This window comes from Embiotoca jacksoni, unplaced genomic scaffold, assembly GCF_022577435.1.
Source record: "Embiotoca jacksoni isolate LCO1_2020_lvr unplaced genomic scaffold, fEmbJac1.0.p SCAF_13, whole genome shotgun sequence".
Classification (NCBI taxonomy): domain Eukaryota; kingdom Metazoa; phylum Chordata; class Actinopteri; family Embiotocidae; genus Embiotoca; species Embiotoca jacksoni.
The window spans coordinates 2,237,347-2,257,174 of record NW_027185263.1 but is presented as its reverse complement, the minus strand read 5'-3'; the positions used below and the strand labels follow the sequence as shown (position 1 = coordinate 2,257,174).

The 19,828-nt window shown below is 41.3% G+C and overlaps 1 protein-coding gene across 1 annotated transcript in view; it reads right to left on the bottom strand.

Moving 5' to 3' along the window:
- Positions 1 to 14,895, bottom strand: part of myo7ab (myosin VIIAb) — a 29,880-nt gene extending 14,985 nt beyond the window's left edge. The window contains exons 1-16 of the mRNA XM_069145881.1: positions 14,365 to 14,895; positions 12,484 to 12,585; positions 9,575 to 9,643; positions 6,838 to 6,951; positions 6,504 to 6,656; positions 5,209 to 5,393; positions 4,732 to 4,853; positions 4,208 to 4,350; positions 3,980 to 4,093; positions 3,349 to 3,502; positions 3,167 to 3,243; positions 2,683 to 2,802; positions 1,958 to 2,100; positions 1,631 to 1,841; positions 1,400 to 1,535; positions 699 to 805 (exon numbers count right to left, since the gene is read on the bottom strand). Coding sequence (XP_069001982.1) covers positions 699 to 805; positions 1,400 to 1,535; positions 1,631 to 1,841; positions 1,958 to 2,100; positions 2,683 to 2,802; positions 3,167 to 3,243; positions 3,349 to 3,502; positions 3,980 to 4,093; positions 4,208 to 4,350; positions 4,732 to 4,853; positions 5,209 to 5,393; positions 6,504 to 6,656; positions 6,838 to 6,951; positions 9,575 to 9,592 — 1,797 coding nt within the window. The 5' untranslated portion in view covers positions 9,593 to 9,643; positions 12,484 to 12,585; positions 14,365 to 14,895. The remainder of the gene's footprint in view (positions 1 to 698; positions 806 to 1,399; positions 1,536 to 1,630; positions 1,842 to 1,957; positions 2,101 to 2,682; positions 2,803 to 3,166; positions 3,244 to 3,348; positions 3,503 to 3,979; positions 4,094 to 4,207; positions 4,351 to 4,731; positions 4,854 to 5,208; positions 5,394 to 6,503; positions 6,657 to 6,837; positions 6,952 to 9,574; positions 9,644 to 12,483; positions 12,586 to 14,364) is intronic.
- Between the last annotated feature and the right edge of the window lie 4,933 nt (positions 14,896 to 19,828).

Genomic DNA, 19,828 nt, shown 5'->3' with positions numbered 1-19,828 from the left:
CTTCAGGCCCTAAAAACAGACACAATTCTGTAGTGGAAATCACTGCATGGGCTCAGGAACTCATCCAAAAGCCACTGTCTGTGAACACAGTTCATCCCTGCATCAGCAAATGCTGGTTAAAACTCTACCATTCAAAGAGGAATGTATAAACATGATCCAGAAACACCGCCGCCTTCTCTGGTCCCGAGCTCATTTAAGATGGACTGACGTGAAGAGGGACCACTCAGCTCGTTATCAGCGCACAGTTCAAAAGCCAGTATCCGTGGGGGACAACATTTTACTTTCAAAACTCCAGCACCTGATCTCCTCAGTTTGCAAACGTTTACTGTCGTGTTGTGAAAAGAAGCAGTGATGTCTTGCGGGCATCAAATAAAAAAAAATAAACAAAGTTTTTCATAGAACAATAAAAGTTCTCACATTCAAAATCTGATTTCTTCCATTTTCAATGAAATATGACTTTACATGATTTGTAATTCACCACATTCTGTTTTTAATTTAGATTTTACACAACGTCCAAACCGTTTTGGATACAGGGTTGTAAAAGCCAACGCTGCGAGGAGAAAAACTGAAGGGAGGCAAAAAAAAAAAAAAAAAAAGTCACCAGTGACAACGGCAACACCTTAAACACCAAAACAAGAGAGAAGAACGCAGCGACCGTGTGGTAAACTAACGGTTACCAACACATTCGTCCGTCTCACCATGGCCACGTCAGCCTGGAAGATCTGCTTGATGAACTTGTTCTTGGACGAGTGGACGAGCTGGATGATGTCGGTGTGGAGGCTGTCGCGGTTTTTCTCCAGGAACCCTGCAGGACGGACGTGGAGAGAAACGCTGTGAGGACGCACGCTGACTCGGACAAAAGACGGAGCGGGTGATGCGGCCCGAAAATAATTCTGCGATAACGATATTCTCTGAGAATATTACGAAATTACAAATATTCAGTAAAAAATAAACTGGTTGCTTGTTATGAGGCCAAAAAAGAACAACAAAAGATGTGAAAGAACTGATATACTCAACATAATAAAAGCATAAATGCGACTAAGTTTATGCTTCTTTACACATTTATACTTTCCAATGAGGTAATCCTGCCCTGCACTTAGAAGAAGGCTGAAAGGACCTCGCACCTCTTTTTTGTGTTTGTTTGCAGTTTTCTCATCTCGGTTTTCCTTGACATTGATGTTTGAATATGGTTGTTTTTCTATTTCCTTTGTTTGTAAAGTGTATTGGAACAATGCTACATGGTGATTTAGCAGTCAAAAAAAAAATTCAACTGAATTGCAAAATGACATTTTGACCAATTTGGTCAGTATTTTCTCTTCAAAGAGCCAAAATGGCAGCAATAAACCATCGCAAATAGGAGCATAAAATAACGCATGATGTCTGGTGAAGGACAACGTACCTTTGGTCTCGTAATTCACCACTCCGGCGAAGTGTTGGATGCCAAACTGGGTTTCGTAGCTGTTTTTAGGAGGGATGTAGTTGGAGTTGAGTTTGTGCTGCGAGTTGAGCTTATACAACATCGTGGCGTCACTTCCCTGACAAAAGATGAAGAAGCAGACGTCACCAAAACTACAGACCATCGCTTCATTTATAATCAGGAACTCTCTTCGGTGACTCTCTTGCATCGTACCTTTGGGAACTTGCTCTCTTCATCGATGAGGGAGATGATGTTCATGGGTTTGTTGGCGATCATGTCCAGTGCTTCCTGGTTGTCGGTGAACTCGATGTGCTGCCAGTTGATGTCCTCCAGGTTGTACTCCTCCTGCTCCAGCTTGAAGACGTGGCGGACGAAGAACTGCTGCAGGTTCTCGTTGGCGAAGTTGATGCACAGCTGCTCGAAACTGCGGTGAAGAAAGGAGCGAAAAGGAAGGAAAATAAATCAGCAGGAAGTTAAATAAATGGATAAAAAAAACAACAACAACACAGACTTCTGATCAAACAGCAAAGTATTAACGACCTGTTGACGATGAAGTTCTCAAAGCCAAAGATGTCCAGCAGCCCGATGGACCTCCACATGGTGTTACTCTCGCCGGAAGGAGGCCGGTATATGGCGGCATTGATCTTATCCACTATCCAGACAAACAGCCTCCCGTAGATCCCCTGAGGACAAAACAAAGAAAAATACAAGTTAAGTTTCTGATCACCACCCGCTGATTGTGTTTCTCCTTCAGCGTCAGTGCACAGCAAATATCTCCAAGGAAAAAGCCCCCAGAACATCTTCGTTATTACTTTTGTTGAAAGGGTCCATCAAGGGGAGATTTTCTGTAAATGCTTGCTCTTCTAAATTCATCTGTTGTTTAACAATTTAAAGAGACATAACAAAATTACGATATTTACATTATTTCATCTGTTTCTTAAGAAAGTTACACAGAAACAGCAAAAAAAAAAAGAAAAAAAAAGAAGAAGAAATATAATTGAAATTAAAAAGAAGAGAAGAAACACAGTATTTAATAAAATATTAAAGGAAGATGAAAACATAAAATATCCAAAGTGTTGAGATGCACACAAAATCGAAGGCTTTAAATAACGTTTCAGATGTGATCTCGATAGAAAAGTGTGGAAGCACTAAGTGATATGTTTGGGAACAAGCCTTTATAACAGTAAAGTTTTACTCTCTATAACAAAGACGCCTCTCGTGAACCTCGACATCATCTGCTGTCAGGAGGGGTAACCGACGGTTACCTTGACGAAGGCGTCCCTGACGTCCAGGCCTTGTTCCACACTGAGAGGCGTGGAGACACTTTCACCGCGTGTGATGAGGGTTCGTGTGGTCAGACACACCATGACGTCTTTAGGCTCCACCTACGGAGCGAGACAAGGACGTTGGCGGACAAAAAAAAAAAAAAAAGATATGATGGTGGACTTCAATGTAAAGCAGCTTCAAGACAAAATATCAAAACATGTTACACGATGAGCCGCGTTCAGACTGCATGATATTAGTGTCCGATCAGGTGATTAAAGAGTCATGAATTCTGGATTTTAAGCCATTCACATTTTTCCTCAATCACCAGACTGAGTTTAGATTTAAAGATGATACACACACGCACACATGCATACACACACACACACACACACACACACACACACACACACACACACACACACACACACACACACACACACACACACACACACACTCCTACGGTACGGACACCCTGGTACACACCTCCATGAGTGACGCAGCGGTCAGCAGGTCAGGAGATCTGACCACCACACAGGCGTCCAGGTTGTCATACGTACGAGCTGAGAGGAAACCAGAACCATCATTTGTTGTTTATTTAACTACGTGACCTCTCTGATGGATGTTTTCTTGATTTTTTTTTTTGTGGATCTGTGTCGTTCACTCACCTTCGAATCGCAGGTTGCCCATGTGCAGGATGGCGGCCAGCAGCTTGGAGATCTCCCAGTTCTCTGTTTCAGTGAACATGAGGATCTTCATGGCTGCCAGGATGCTGGAGTAATCGCTGAGGTCGTCACGACCGTCGCACCTTGTGCAGTTACCCTGAGATGAACGGGACATAGAGGACTTTAGGTGAGCACTTTAATTAGATAAGCTCGCACCGAGGCTCCAGGAAACACAGCGTTGGTGAGCGGGTTGCTAACGTCCCTCCATCTGGAAGCAGCTGCTCTTTATTGGAGTGGAGAAAGTTAAATAAGGATATTCACCAAATACTTATTGAGGCGTTTTATATTTGACACACACTGACAGTTTCTTTGGATTCAAACCAAAAGTGTGGCATCTTTTAATGAACATGACATCACATTGACGTCTCGAGCATCATTTTACAGATATTCAACACATATCTGGTAACTTTGACATTTGCACTTGAGTTTAAACCCGTATTTTTGTTTTCACTTTTTGTTTGTGGTTTTAAAAGATTTCTGCATACACAACAGAAGTTTGCAGAAAGCGGTTAAAAACCCGGCGCACGCGATCCGCTCGGCACCGAACCGCAGACAGAGACGGCTGCAGACTCACCATGGTGAGGTAGGAGTAGTCCGTGGCGAGGCCCAGACCCAGCTTCGCCTTCATCTCTGCAGCCATGCCCCTCAACATGCAGTAGAAGATGTGGTAGTTCCTCTCATCTGGAGCCTGAAAGAGGAAGAAATCCATCAGCGCTGCGACGACTGCACGTTAAATATAAGGTGAAGATCTGCGTTCATTGTTGTTGCATCACATATCATCGTCGTCCCTCCGTGATCTCACCTGTCGACACACACGGGACTTCTCCAGCAGGTACTGCTCTATCTTGGCTCCCTCGATGGCGCCCCGCTTGCTGAAGTGGATGTCGACGTACTTCCCGAAGCGACTGGAGTTGTCGTTACGAATGGTCTTGGCGTTGCCGAAGGCTGAACGAAGCGACAGGTCGGACAGCGAGGTGAGAGGAAGAAGCACAGACACAAAAAAAAACTCAGGCAGAGCTGAGAAACAGTGGATGTGATGTTTAACAGTGTAAAAATGTAAAGGACGAATACAGAAATAACCTGAGTCTCATCTTTGTAAGGAATTAAAGGACTTCTTAAACACATGAAAAGTGCTCAGATTGATCTGAAAAGTGGAATTTTGAACATCTACATTTCCATGCAAAACATTTAATATGATAAAAAGCTCCAGGGCAGATACTAAATGCAACCTCAGTTTTAAAATGTCCTCAAAGCTCTCTGAAAAAAATAAGAAATCTGAACATCAACACATTTCAGAAGAGTGAGCAGGAGACGATGTTGGCTGACCTTCGAGGATGGGCGTGGCCTCCAGGACCTGCTGCTCGATCCAGGAGTGTTGACCGCTGATGGCTGCGAGGAACTGCAGAATCAGCTTGGTGCTCTCGGTCTTGCCGGCTCCGGACTCGCCGCTGTCACACGGAGACAACCATTTTATCAGATACACAAACACGATATTTCACCGGCAGCTCACATTTAAACGCTTCGATAGCTTGGAAATTATGAACAGAACAGACAGGAAACATCTGGTTCTTTGATAAAAAAAAAAAGAAAAAAAAAGTCAAAAGGTACAAACCTGGGTACAAAAAAAGCTTTAAGGTGGAATTCAACTATGAAAAGCCTGAAAGTCTTAAAGCAGCGCTGCTGATGCAGAGTGGAAGATTAATGCTGAAAAAACTAACAGTACGATCTCAGACTCTCCGGACTGAACGAGGATCTCAAGCATATGTACCTGTCAGTCCATATAAAGTGCACGCAAACACACACCTGATGATGCAGCACTGGTCCTTGTTGTTGCGCTGCATGTTGAAGTAACAGTTGTCCGCGATGGCGAATATGTGCGGCGGCAACTCGCCGATCTTCTTGTTGGTGTAGAGGCGGATCTGGTCCGGAGTGTAGATGGGAAGCAGCTGGTAGGGGTTGACCGCGACCAGGATGGAGCCTGTGTACGTCTGCAGGACGCCAAGGACAGAAGAAAGAGATGTTTAAATCACGGAAAAGACCAGAAAAAAAAAAAGCACATTCACTCCCGAAACACAGCTTTTATATTCTCCAAATCATACGAAGTGATTGTAGAAATGATCTCTCAGTATTTTTCCTGTTCATTTGTCCCTTTGACTCGTTGACGTTTAACATGTTCAACTATTACAGTTGATTTTACTCTAATTTCATTGTTGAAAAGAATCCATCGGATCAATCACATGAAACTATAATTCTTGCAGGGAATTTACACACATTGTAAAATCCTTATATTATCATGGATGAAGACAAAAGAGTGGAGGATAAGATAAGTTATTAATAAAGCAAGAAAAGAGTGCACTATAATACATGGAAGGTAAGAGCAGCCATGAATTAAATCAAGATCATAATTTATATTCCTCATTAACTTGTGACATCAATATTTAGTTTTAGTTAGTTAGGATACTAGTAGTTATTCTATATTTTTCTCTTTTAGTTTCATACTCACCTTTCCACCACAATTAGTCTACATGGAGAGAGAGAACAAAACAACCAGAAACCATTACAGCTGACTGCAGCTAAATGACACGTGTGCTCCGATTGCACCGATTTTCAGAAAACAAAAAACAAAAGCGCCTATAAACTTCAGATTTTAGCTTAAACGTTGCCAATTACTTTGAGACTTGAATTTGTATGAAACAGACATTTGTTTTGGTTAATGAGCACGTTGGCCGACTTGTTGAAGGTCTAATTGTGAGATCGAAAAGTCATAATTATGGTGTACGGTTTTTCTTCAGTGAATTCATCTCGCTTCAGTAGAAATCCCTCCTTTATCAGTGAAGCTCCGGCGCTCGGTCAGACAGCGAGGTGAGGACATTCTGCTTTATACGTAGCAACAGGTAAACTTGCCTGCCGCAGGGCGCCGAAGGCACAACTAACCGGTTTAACCCGAGTCAGACCTCAACCGAGTGACGGCCAATAGCTGCATGTAAACGTAGTCCGTGAGAAAGGAAAGAAAAAGAAAAAAAGAAGAAGCCTGGAAACGTATTGAAAATAAGAAAACTGTGCTGCAGGTGATAAGAGGTGTCACGAGTGTCACTAACATAGATGACGCATTCATTGTAGCGGATGAGCAGGTTGCGGAGGATGCCGGCTTCGTTGAGGTCGCCCAGCCGGATCATGTCCTCCACCCCGTGGATGGAGGTCGGGTGCATGGGCTTGATGTTGGTGGCATACTGAGGGGAAATCCAGTGTTCCTGTGTGGTCGGAGAAAAAAAGGAGCCAAATCAAGTAAACAACTTGTTCTGTGTGACGCTCATAACAACTTCAAATAAACATCAGGAAATGAGGACCGCAGAGTCTGTCTCAGCATCTTATCAATAAGAAGCACATTAGTCCTGGTATTCAAGTTAATATAATAATCTCCTGGCGACTTACCCGGCCTTCATCATCCAGAACCTGGATCTGTCCCGAGTCGCAGAGTTTGACCACGGCTCCCACGGGGACGTCAAACTCTCGTCCCGTTTTAAGGTCCAACCACACATAGTCCCCCTGGATCATTAAACACAACTCCAGTTAGACACTTACATCTGGAAATGAACCTGAAGCGTATTACTGTATCATAGTGTGCTACTATATGCACAAATCTTTGCTTTATTGTATCATAAATTCTGTTGTTGTCTCCTTGTTTTGTTCCTGCGAGTACTTCGCTGCATATGTTGAATAACCAGGCGGTACCCGTGTTGCATCACACAGTTCCAGTTACCTACTTTTTCAGTTATCAGGTTACCAAACCAGAGGATTTAGTCTGAAAAAAAAAGCTAATTGTCAGCACACAAAGGCTTGAATGAGGTTTAAATTTACTGGGGTTACATTAAGACCAAATGATGTCAGGAACGACAGGCTGAACTTGTTCAATAGAGAAAAACACAAATCCTTTAAAAAGATTGATTTAAATTTTGTTTTGAGCTTTCAAGTTTGAGGGACTGTACTTGCTGGCTGAAAGGTAATCACCTCCTCCAAGCTGTTGTATAAAGCGTAGAGCAGAGGCGGGCAGACATGGGCAAATCTGGGCTTCCATAAAAACAACGACTTTAGATAGACATGTAACCCCCGATAAGCACGACCTTGTAAAAGCATATCAGTCATTTCTTTAACCGGGAAATATCAGCAGTACAAACAGAGAACAAGTTTTACGAATCAATCATCAAGAAAAAAACAAAGAAAAACTATAACAAACATGCCTGCATCTCCACCAAACCTGCAAAACGTAAGTCTGTACAACAATAAAAATCAGTTAAGGAGCTCTTCAAACGGGCATGATGTAAAAGTTCATCCATTAAAACAAAAAATAAAGAGCTGATAAAACCAAACAAAATGTACGCTACGGTATGTAAAACATCAAACAACACAGCTGAGAACACCAACTGTTCAAAACGGTACAAAAACAGTGAAAAGTGTGGAAGTTTTGGTTTTGTCGTCGCTGTCCATGGTGCTGAATTTTAGCTCTATTTTTAAACTACTGGAGCAGCCTTTAACCAATCAGCATCGACCACCTTATGACGTATGCCAAAACCCACCAACCAGGAAACAACAGAGACTTTGATGTGAGCAGAGTGCAAAATCATGTCGGTAAATTGACCATTGCAGACTTTGCTTCAATTGTGAGCAATAGTTTTGAGCAAAGCCTGACAAATAATATTCATCTTGAGTGGAACATAATTTAAAAAATATCTGTCAAGATGTTTATCATTTCAAGAGTCATCGCCTAGCAGCAACCAGCAGTGACGTCACCAATCGGTTCGTGAAAGGCCATTATGAGGCCTGTCAATCAAACATACCGTTTTTTTTAGGCTTAATTTTAAAATTAATGACCGGGATTATTTTCAGATGGACCGCCAGAAAACTAAGAGCACTTTAACTTTAACAGATGACACCCTAATGACTTGTGTGACAAAATAATTGACTTTGTATTTAATGACAATATTTGAATGGGAGTCTATGGAGCCTTTTTGGATCCAACCCCTACTGGCCCTCGGAGGTATTGCACGTTAAGGCAGGAAGGCCTCGATTTTCAGACCCGGAAGCTTCGTCCACTTTTATATACAGTTTAATGGTAACAGCACGAGTGTGTCTGAATATGTATGCATAACATACAGTATAAGAAAATCTACATAAATCCACATTTTCAGTTAAATCCAATTGTGTTTGAGCCTGTTTTTCAAGTTTCCAATCAGGTGAAAAATCTTCTGGAAAAGAGCTTCATCTTGTCTTAAATTGAAATCATATTGAACTCTCACCTCATCACGCTAAAAAAAAAACTAGAAATAGTTTAGATTCAGTAAAGATCTTCACATGAAAGGGATAAAAAAAAAAAAAAAAAGTATAATCTGAGATGCTTCATATATTACTTCCCCCCCCAAAAATCGATGTGAACCATGAAAGGCAGCCGCTGGTAAATGTCCTCATAACAGAAACAGTGCAGCACAAAGCTCAGCGTTCGCCCCTGCAGTCCAGATCGTGACCTTAAGGATGCTATTTTTTGCTTCCATGTAACAACGTCCAGATGTCTCCCCTCCGACGAGGTTCACAGCCGAGGCTGTGGGCCGAGATTGAAGCGGCGCTGAGTGTCTGAGTCGGACCCTGCAGGACTCTGGTTATTGAATAGAAACTATCGATGGCTTGATATGGTGTCACTGCGACTGACCGCCCGAGGAGACACGCCGGCTTTAGCTATATTTAGTGTCGGAGACTTGGGAGCCGAGAGGTGAAACAACAGTCGCAACCTCTGAGGTATTTTCGTCTACTAATCCTACATTTTGTTTTGTTTGCTGCGTTTAAATTTAATTTAAACCCCTCAAACTCTAAAATGTCAGGCTGTGTTTTGGGCGTATTTACATGCAGTGATGAAAAAAATAATATTTTCTTCGCGGTGAAGAGAAAGAAGCTCCAAAGTCATGACATCTTTAATCCAATTTAGCCGTGACAACAATCTAATTTATTTATCTTATCTTTTACTGGTAGTATAATTGCTTTCTGCTTATCTGGGCTTTAAGATGACTTTTCATGACCTTCCACCGAATTTTGATAACTGTAAAAAAAAAAAAAAAAAAAAAGATACTGTAGAAAAAAACCTAAATGAATATAAAGAAGAAGAAAGAAGGCGGCCACAGACCTGCTGCAGAATGACCATGGTTCAGCTGCGTGTTGCTTCCAGGACATCAGACGTCACCAAGTGTGGGCTCTGCAGAGAGAAACCACACAGCTGAAACAACAAACTACTTCTTCACCATTTTTTTTACACACATAATCTGACCGACAGCAATTTCACTGTTTATTAGTTCGCTTCGGGTAAAAAGACGAACAGAAAAAACACCTCCTCCTCCATAGAGAAGCCAATTTACCATCACGACCTCTGACCACCAACTAAACCCAACCACAAGCACCAAAAGGTCGGCAGGAGTTCAGTGAGATAATGTACTTCCCCGGAAACAAGCAGTGGACTCGGGTTCATCAGGTTTTAGCACAGTGGTTCCCAACCCGGGGGTTGAGACCCTGGCGAGGGGTCGCACGATGATTATCAGGGAAGGAAATGAGAAAACAACAGTTTATTTTTTTGGACTTTCCTCTAATGCTATCTTAGCCATGCTGGTGGCATAGCTCAATGTTAGTCAGTCCAGACATTTATTGGTACATTGCAGTGATATTTTGCTTTTTTAAAACTTTCATAATAATAATAAAACATAAATATCGAAATAATAATAATAACAATAATAAGCTTTATTTATAAAGGACTTTTCTAAACTTATGTTCCAACCTTACTAACACTGGGCACATTCATTTATTTGTCATTGTTTGCTGTGTATTGTGTTATTTGACCATAAAATGTTTGCGAAGAGTTTTTATAACCACGGATCCCTCCCCCCTCCCCCTCCCCCACCAAAAAAAGAAGTCTTCTAGCACAGTGGGATTATCTGGATTTAAAATGCTATACTAGGAACAGATACAAAAACAACATCTGACTTATAAAGTTGTTTTGATGTACATGTTAGCAAATAGTTGTTTATTTACATATGCAGCCAATATAAATAAAAAAAATATGAATCATTGAGAGTCATGTTTCCGGCCACCTGATGATTGTTAGCCTCACTTTTAGCTCTGATTTGGTCTCCACCGACCACTGAGGGACATATCTGGCTCTGGAGCTGCTAAATGCTCCACTATGTTCACCAGGAAGTAACTTCAGCTCTTTTTTTGCGTTGAAGTTGTGTGCTTTAAAACCAAAAACAACAAAGACGCTAAAAAAAAACTCAGGTAGGAACTCTCGAAACTTTTTTTCTTTTTTTAGTTTACAGGCTGCATAAATGATTTTGCTTGTCTGCTGTCCGATCAGTAATATCCGTTTTAGAGAAGACACGATCAGTCGTGTGATTGTACTGGAAATAAGAGACCAGGGAAGGGAGTTTAAAGGGGGGTTGTGGGGTTAAATGGTCTGGTGGGGGCTGTTAAAGGCTTACTCGGATTCCTGCGGCTAATCCCGTCCCTTACGTACGAGGCATCGTCGTTGCAGTTATGATTGCTGAATCATGTTCTCCCCCACTGAGCCGTGTTTCCTCCGTTTGTCCTCATTCTCAGTGATGGGGGATGTGACACAGTCGGACAGCAGACAAGCAAAATCATTTATGTCCTATTTTTGCAGCTATAAACAGAATATTTTAATTTAGGAAAATAAACAAATTACTGTAAATAGCTTGTGCGGCTAAAAAAAACAACAACCAACAGACTGTATGAATATGAACCACCGCCATGGGGGAGGGGCTAAATGTATTAATGACCCATTAGTGTTTCCATAAGTGGATTTAACATTCAGCTGGATGTGACACACATACAGTACACAGTTCATTTCCAGCCATCCATATGCAGCGAGTCACAATATGTTCAGCTTTACGCCGAAGACAGAGCCTCTTAGCCAGAACCGCAGGGTGCCAATCTGGCAACTGTCCCAAAACACAGACCTAAAGATCTGTAACTAAACTCCACTCATTGCAAACAAAAGGATCCCGACGGACCACTTTTTTTTATCAACTTGCTCGAAGTCACAGATTTATCCTGAAACAAAACAGGTATATTACAATTCCTTTGCTATTAATTTGCATCTTCTAATGACCTCTTGAAAACGAATCCAATCGTATGCCTCATTCATTTTTCTGCAACACAACCTTTAACAAGTTGGTGGACGTCGACCGTTTAAAAGCCATTTCACCAGGGTCCAGTTTGGGTTAATAAAATTCATCCCAAAAGAGCCTAATAATGTCTGAAACCAAATCTCATGGCACTCCATCGATAGCTCACTCGAAACCAGAAACGGGAACTCAAAGTCAGGAGATCGTCATCGGGGTGCATCTTCTTGGAGGAACACTGAACGGCGATCCATCCAGAAGTCCTGGAGGTGTTTTGGTGGATCGAGCGGCCGACGTTGGCCAAAATAAGCGCGTGTGGCTAAAAACTAGGTTAAGTGGCAGAAAAAGCCCCAAAATCTTGATGTAATATTAGTAAAGTGGGACTTTCCTGGTGTTACGTGCAACATCCATTTCTCAGTTGTATAATCAGCTCATTTTGGGTGATTTTGTCATTCCCTTCCCACCTTATTTAACATTTGCCAAGATCTTTCATAAAGTTTGCCATAATTACAACGGCCTTTGCTGTGGACTTTATTGCTGTAAATAATGACATTATCCAGCACGACGGGATGCATCTGAATAAAACACTTCACACTTCGACAACTCCGAAAAGATCTGAATAAAACATCAAGGAGACACTTTATCACATCCGACAGTTCAAAACCTGAACGCTTCAGGTTTCATCACCTCTCATGAGTCAACCTAGTCAGAGATTTTCATGTACTGGCCAACAACAATCTTGCTAAAGCCCCGGCTGCTAATCTGTGTCTGTGTGTGTGTGTGTGTGTGTGTGTGTGTGTGTGTGTGTGTGTGTGTGTGTGTGTGTGTGTGTGTGTGTGTGTGTGCGGCCTATAAAGACATTGTACCAAGTGTGCGTGCTGCACGTGTGTCAGTTGTAACTCACATGGCAGGGATTCAGAGGCACGGGCACAGAGGGGCGTGAAACTTTCATCATTGGTCAGGAATTTTGAGGAGACTCGTTTCCATGAGGTCTGTGGTTCAGTGTCTGCAAAAAAAAAACAACAACACAATATTAACCGCGTTGATCCAGAAACCGGCAAAGAAGTACGCAAGAAGGGTACTTTAACAACATTTTGAGGTACTTCTTACTCCAATTTTCTGACAAACGTAGTTATCAGTCACCTTAAAGATGACGATTTTATATCCCAAGTTTAAGATGAGTGAGTTTCAAAGAATGCCTTACATAAAACCATCCAATGTGAAATGAAGCAGTTTACCTTGGCTTCACTGTGACCAACTCTAATTAAATAGTTCTCTGGGCTAAAGAGCTTTACTCGATCCGCGAGGAAGGCTTATATACCAGTAACCTGCATTAAAAAAAAAAAGTACGCTTTTATATATATTTGAAGATTATTTGAAAATATCTTTCAACGACAACAACAACAAAATCATCATGTACATGCATACCGAACAAAGTGTGAATCATCTTATCTACCGGCTGATTAAAATGACTACAAATATTGAAGAGGAAAATGAAACCGGAGCACCATTTTCTTTTTTTTTTCTCCAACAAATTCTGGTGATTTAAAAGTGTTGGTCCTGCATTAACAACCCCAACAAACTCTCTACTGTTAAGTTGCAGTGATATAACAGTAGAATCCCTTTTTGTTGTTGTTGTTCCCACCATTGGTTATAAAACCACTAATTTTGGAAGATTTACACTTGAAAACATGAATAGTTTTGCAGCAGGTCTGTCGAGCACATCAGGAAGGTGTTAAAAGCAGGAATTATTACCTGCTTTAATGTCCATACAAACACCTGACTATTGATTTAAGACTCAGCAGCAACACGGTGAGGCCCGGAAACCAAAGTGGGAAGTGTGTCATCACATAGCAGCCGGTGCAGCTCATGTACCATCCCAGAGTCCTAGAAAACTCCTCTCTGTACTGTTGTGTTGTGACTTTACTACGTTCAGTGCCTTGAAATCACTTTGTCGTTGTGATTTTGTAATCTAAAGGTCACATATGTTTGATTTGGACTTTTTGTTCTTCATCCATGGAAACCAACTGAAAATCATGGACACAAAGTCCTCTAAAAAAACCAAAAAAACCATGGAAAGAGGATTTTGAGTTTACATCTAAACGGTCCGTTTTCTCGAGTTGTTTTTCAAGTAGAAATGGTTTAAAAAGTGCCACGTTTTCTAGTTTCAGCTACTCAAATGACAAGATTTCACAGTTTCGATTGTAAGAATCACGTTCGAGGAGCTTTGGGAAGTTTGATAGTATTTTATCTCCGTTTCATTGATGTTTTATTAATTTGTGAATGAGGGAAAAAAATAATTGGCAGATACATAGATGAAATCATCAGTTCTGTCAACCTATCTTGATTTGATCTTGTGATTACGTTGACCATATTGGTCCGCCTTTATCCTTTTCCTTTTTTATGATTATTGCTCTTTGTTCTCACAGCTCCCCTTTACCATCTTGCAATGAAAGAGTTATGTTACTCTGATTCTTTTCTTTTTTGATATTTCTATTTTCTCTCACAGGGAAAAATAAAACTACTGTCTAATGTGACAAGAGCTTATCTTTACAGAAATCTAACTTAGAAGTAAAGAAAGCATCCAGTTTTTTAAACAGTACATAAACACTGCAGCCAGCTGTGTTTACTTGAAGGGTACATAATGGCTGCTTTAGGTGCTGGCCCAGGACAGAGTGAGCAGTAAGAGGCTTTGGCCTAAAGCTACAGCAGAGCAGCAGCACTGTGAGCTGGCTGCAGGCTAATAAGCCGTCAGCCTCGACCCAAGTCCACCTGCCCCACTTACCTCTCAACACACTCTGCAGGGTCTCCTCTTCTTCCTCCTGGTCTCTTTTTTTTCAGCCCTTTGTTTGCTTGTGTTTGGTGGCCCAAAGTTGACGGGACGGTTGATGAAGAACTGGAGAAGAAGCTGGAGGATAAAGTATTTTAATCTGCTCCCGTCATTTGTTTAGTTAATCTCCTTTTTTTTTTTTTCTGTTTTTTTTTTTTAAATCATCCCCACAGACTTCACCCCCTTTGGTTGCATTGTGGTGCCGGCCTCCTTCAGGGGTTTCCAGGTGCTTGAAGCCCAGTTTACAGCCTGATGTCTGGGTCAGTGACGGGGCTCTCCAGACTCCCTCGCTGCATGTCATTCATGGCTGCTGATCCTGATTAGCACGGAGGTGGAGCCTGTTGGTGACAGATACAGAGACCAGCTGGGAGGTGGAGAGCTTGCTGAGCCAGGTCATACTTTCAAACTTGTTGCTCTGGTACTAATGTTAAAGGTACAGTTCACAGAAACACAAAAAGACAGAAGTGAGAAAAAAAACAACCTTTTGGGTAAATATTTCAAAAACCTGGGTGAACAATGTTCTCCACTTTGGTCACGTTACAACAACAGAGCCGACTCGTACGCTCTCAAAAGTTAATAATGCATTTAGAGGCTTCAATACTTTTAAGCACTTAAAACAAATAAATAGCACATGGATGGATACTCGCAAATGTCTCATTCTTTAAATTTACTATAGACAAAACATTCCTTTTTTATGCCTTTCTTCAACACAATCCCAAAAAGTGGTGATCTTTGGGCTCTCGGGCGAAACTGCAATGAAGGCAGACACAATTTTGTAGTGGAAATCAGTGCATGGGCTCAGAAACACTTTTCCGAGGTTAAAACTCTGCCATACAAAGAAGAAACCATATAAACAGGATCCAGAAACAATCTATTTCCAATTAAATAATGGTTTAGATGATTTGCAAATCATGACTTTTTTTTTTTTTTTTTTTTTTTTTTTTTTTTTTTACATTTTACACAGCGTCCCAACTTTTTGGGGGAAATGCGGTTGTACTTCATCGTCATGCTCATATTTGCACAATGACAACAAACCCAGAAAAGGTTTTTTCCGGTTTTATTTCAAAGTCATGCCACAAGTTGACATTAAATACAAAAGAAAAAATAATAATTTCAGATCGTAGCTATAAAATAACCACAGTGTAACCGAGAACCAAATTCAACGAACACGCATTGAAAAAGAAAAAGAAAAAGTGAAGCTCACGCTGAAAAAAACCACACGGACAAGCACACGGTACAGAACATACGGCACGGCTCTCTGATATCTAGCTATCAGTAAACATACCAGTAGGGAACGCAAAGTAAAGTGGATATATAAAATTAACAAGGTTATAAAATACTGATAAAAGATACTTGTTATAAAGACGGTAGCATCTTTCTAGAAGAGTCACCATGCAGTAGGTATTTCAGTCTCCAGTTAATAAACATGAGCAGAAAAATACAAGAAGAATCACAAGCTCATTCCTTGAGTGGACAAGACTCGATCTCAGATAAAAAGGTCAGTGTGTCAAATTGGATACAGTCTACATGACGCGGCCATCGAGATAAACGTAATACCTGGTGCGCTCTCTCGGGAACTGCCATCAGTTTAGATACATGCAGCAGTACGCAAGTCGACGAGGTTATTAAAGATCAGCACGCAAGCAATCGCTCAGTCGAGAAGTGATCATCGGAAAAAAAAACTGACGAAAAAGCATCACTTTTTGGAATCCCGCATATTTCTTTACTTTTTCGTACGTCAGACCTTTAAGTAAATTTTGGGAGCGACATGCCCCCATCTGAGTGTTCACATGTTGACGGTGTCTTCACTTTTCTATGAGATTTAGAGGAAACGAATGAGGAGCATTTATAATCACACACGGACGACCTGAAGAGGTAGCCTCGGATAACCGACGCCGGCTTATCGTTTTCGACTCGGGCTTCTCTGTGCTGGATTAACGAAGGTCCGGATATCTGGAAAGTAGCTCGACGTCGTATTATCCAGATGTGTTTACAATCTATCCGTTCTTTTCCACCAAAGCAGTTCGAGGTTCCGATTCTGTGCCGAATCTCGAACCGGATCTTCTGTGTTTCGTCAGCGAAATAATCGCCGCCCGGCCGAAGACAACCGGTTGACGACCGGACGGACCAACCAAGACAAACTGAAACTTTGTAAGCGCCATTTTTTTGTGGTGGGGGGGGGGGGGGGTGTCAATGAAGGCTTGCAAAGCCAAGGAGCGACACTTTGTAAAGACGCGATGCCGTCGTCCGCCGTTGTTGTTGTGCTTGAAGTTGGCGCTAGCGTTGCTTTGGGACTCACACAGCGACGTAACGGGGGAAACGACTAATCTGGCTCCTTTTTCCGAAGGCCACAAAATCCACCTCGTAGCAGCTCTACCGCTCACCGATCAACACATTACGTCGTATTATTTGTTTAATCCACACAAAGACAAAGCGTAAAAACAACAAATGGCTGCTGTACAGATTAAAGGTAGTGAGTACGACTGTTTACAGTTCATCTAATCTGATTACTGCACAGCAATGACAATTCCATCGAAATAACCTTAATTCCCCAAAATAAACTTCTCCTTTACGTCAACCCCCCCCCCCCCCCCGAAAAATCTCAGAGAAAAGGGAAGACACCTGTAGCGCAATGCCAGCTGACCAAGCCATCTGTTCGGTGAAACATTTTTGAGCCCCTAATAATTCATGCAAGGTACCACGGGAGTGGGAACAGAGTGAATAGTAAACTTGATTCCTCTACGTATTCTTGCTCATCACTGCTTCCTCTTGAAATCGATGTCAAACATCCATCAAAACATGGATCCCGTAATAATAACCGATAAGTTGAGTTGCTGCTACTTTTATATACATACTGTATACTGCAAGTTACTGAATACAAAATATTAGAAAAGTGGATACTGTTTTAACGCATGCAAAGTGTGCAACATAAGCCTTTTTACTCCACACAGTATGTTTATCAAAGTAGCAACAGCGGATTATGTTTTCGCGACACTCTGAGAACCAAAAATATATTTTTCTGGTGATTCGCGATGGTGCGAGCAGATTTGAAGCGTTGTTTTTTTTTTTTTTTTTTTTTTGCTACATGCACTGGCATTTTTGGATTTGTACAAAAGTCAACGCCGCTGTGAGAAGTTCGGCTTCATTCACATGGTTTTGTGTTCTTCAAACCTGCTTTGGCATGGCCATGCAGAAAATATATACAGAAGACCGATAAGCTTTTATAGCAACTATCAAAATACCAGTCAAGGTCCGGATACTCCAACGACGCCTGGTTAGTCTAGTAGCTGGAGTCTTTGTGTGTGTGTGTGTGTGTGTGTTTCTTGTGTGGAGGTTAACAGTGAAAGCCGTAACACTTTTGGCAAAGGGATACCAATGTGCTACAATTACAATGAGTAACCATAGCAACGCAGTAAAAATCACTTTCCTGACAAAGACAAAAAAAATAAAAAGAGGACACTAACGGAAAAAAAAAAAAAAAAAAAAAAGGTGCAAAGAAGCTCAAAAGGATAATTCTCACATTTCGTCACGACAGTTTTCACGGCGGACATATTTCCAAGTCACGTTTCATCACCCACAATGCATCACTTCGAAATAGAGCACTTTGTCTTTTTGGCACTGCTGTAGCACACGAGTAGACGCTTGAGAAGGAACGCCTGGAGAGGATTTCACTCTGGGTTTTGACACGCTGGTATTTTGGCTCCTGAACTCTTTGCGAGTTGCTGCACAACTGCGAGTGACTCTGAAGCCCAAACAAAGTCAAAGCAGCCACGTTGTGCGTTAGCCGCCATATTTCCGTGTCACAAATAAAAGCTGTGATATACTGAAAATAAATTCAGTGATAACCCAACTGTGTTGTTACCTTTTTGAATGATAGTGAAGCCCAATTTTTCCCTGTCTTGTCTGGACGTTGTGCTTAAAACAAACGAGCTCGCCGCCTGCTACACGGCTATCTGATTACAGATTAAGTCCTTGTGACAACAGAAACATCTGTTAAACTCTAAGTGATGCACGTTGTGTCCACCTACAGAAAGCAGGCTGAGGATGGAGGGGTGAACGACACCATGAGGGCTCCATGTGGTTCATCGGTCCTGAACAAGCAACATGCTCACGAGTTGAAGGATATGAGAGGGAGTTTGTCTGATTTGAGTTAATTCAAATGTTTTTGTCTTTCATATATTCCCGACGTGTTCAAGTCACAGAGCAGAGCTCCTGTTTTCTGAAAAATAAACACCCACAAATCTTTTCAAAACACAGAACATTAAGGTTTTAAGTCGGGAAGATATTTCAAGAATCCTCAAAGGCACTTTTAAATTAAATATTCGGACTGCTGCACGGTGCCACGACAACGAAAGAGTTTTTTTCAAGTTGCGACGAGGAATTCATTCTTTGAGGTCATTTGTAAAAGGAAAATAAATTGAACAAACACTAATAAGATTGAGAGTAACATTTTTCTAGCTCGGTTTAAATTTGAGGAATCAGATGCAACTTAAATGTTAAAAACCTTCTTTATTGATTAGGAAACAGAATATTTGTTTTTCCAGATGTTGAGAAATGTCGTTGAGGATTCTGGAAATACCTTCAGAGGAGAAGTTAGTTTTAGTTCCACCTGTTGACCTCTCATTCACTTCCTGAGCTATTTGAAGCAGATTTATTTTTGAACATGTTTACAGTACTGACGACGTGAAGTTAACCTAACTTTTCGGACTCCAGTTAGGCCGTCGGTGCTTCACGAGGGAGGGAGAAGGCCTTCATTTATTTTCCCACATAGTCTGTAATTTAAAAACCTGCAGCCCGTCTCACTGAACACTGTTTGGTTTCTAACGCTGGTGGCTAACGTGTGTCAAATATTCCGCCCTGCGTAAACTCTCGCGTTCTGTCCGACTGTAAAACAACATAAAAGAGCACAGAGTAAATAAATAGCACCTAAATAGTAGTCGACAGCTGCTGCTAATGTTCACAGATGCTAGAGGCATTATGAATGCGTCGCCGTTATACAAGACAGGACTGGTTCAGACCGATCGATGCGGTCGGACGGGAGTTAGTGTCGGCATGCGGACTGCTCAAAACTAGCATTTTCCAAGACGTCTGAGCTAGAAAGAATAAATAGATATAGTAACAATTTAACAGTACAGTACAAGGCCATGAACATATTGAAAAATAACCCCATGCAAGACACATTTATAAAGATGCTGTACACAAAGATGTGTGACCACTTAAATGCCACGTGTGACAGTTCAAGTAATGAAAAAAAGGCGCTGAGAAATCAGGAAATCGGATTGAACTGTCTTACATTCAAAGTAAACGTCTCGATAATGACAGTAACTTACATTTAAAAAAAAAAAAAAAAAAATCGTATTATGAAACAACAAAGAAAAACTAAATCGTAACGAAAACGTTTTTTTTTTTGTTTTATAAA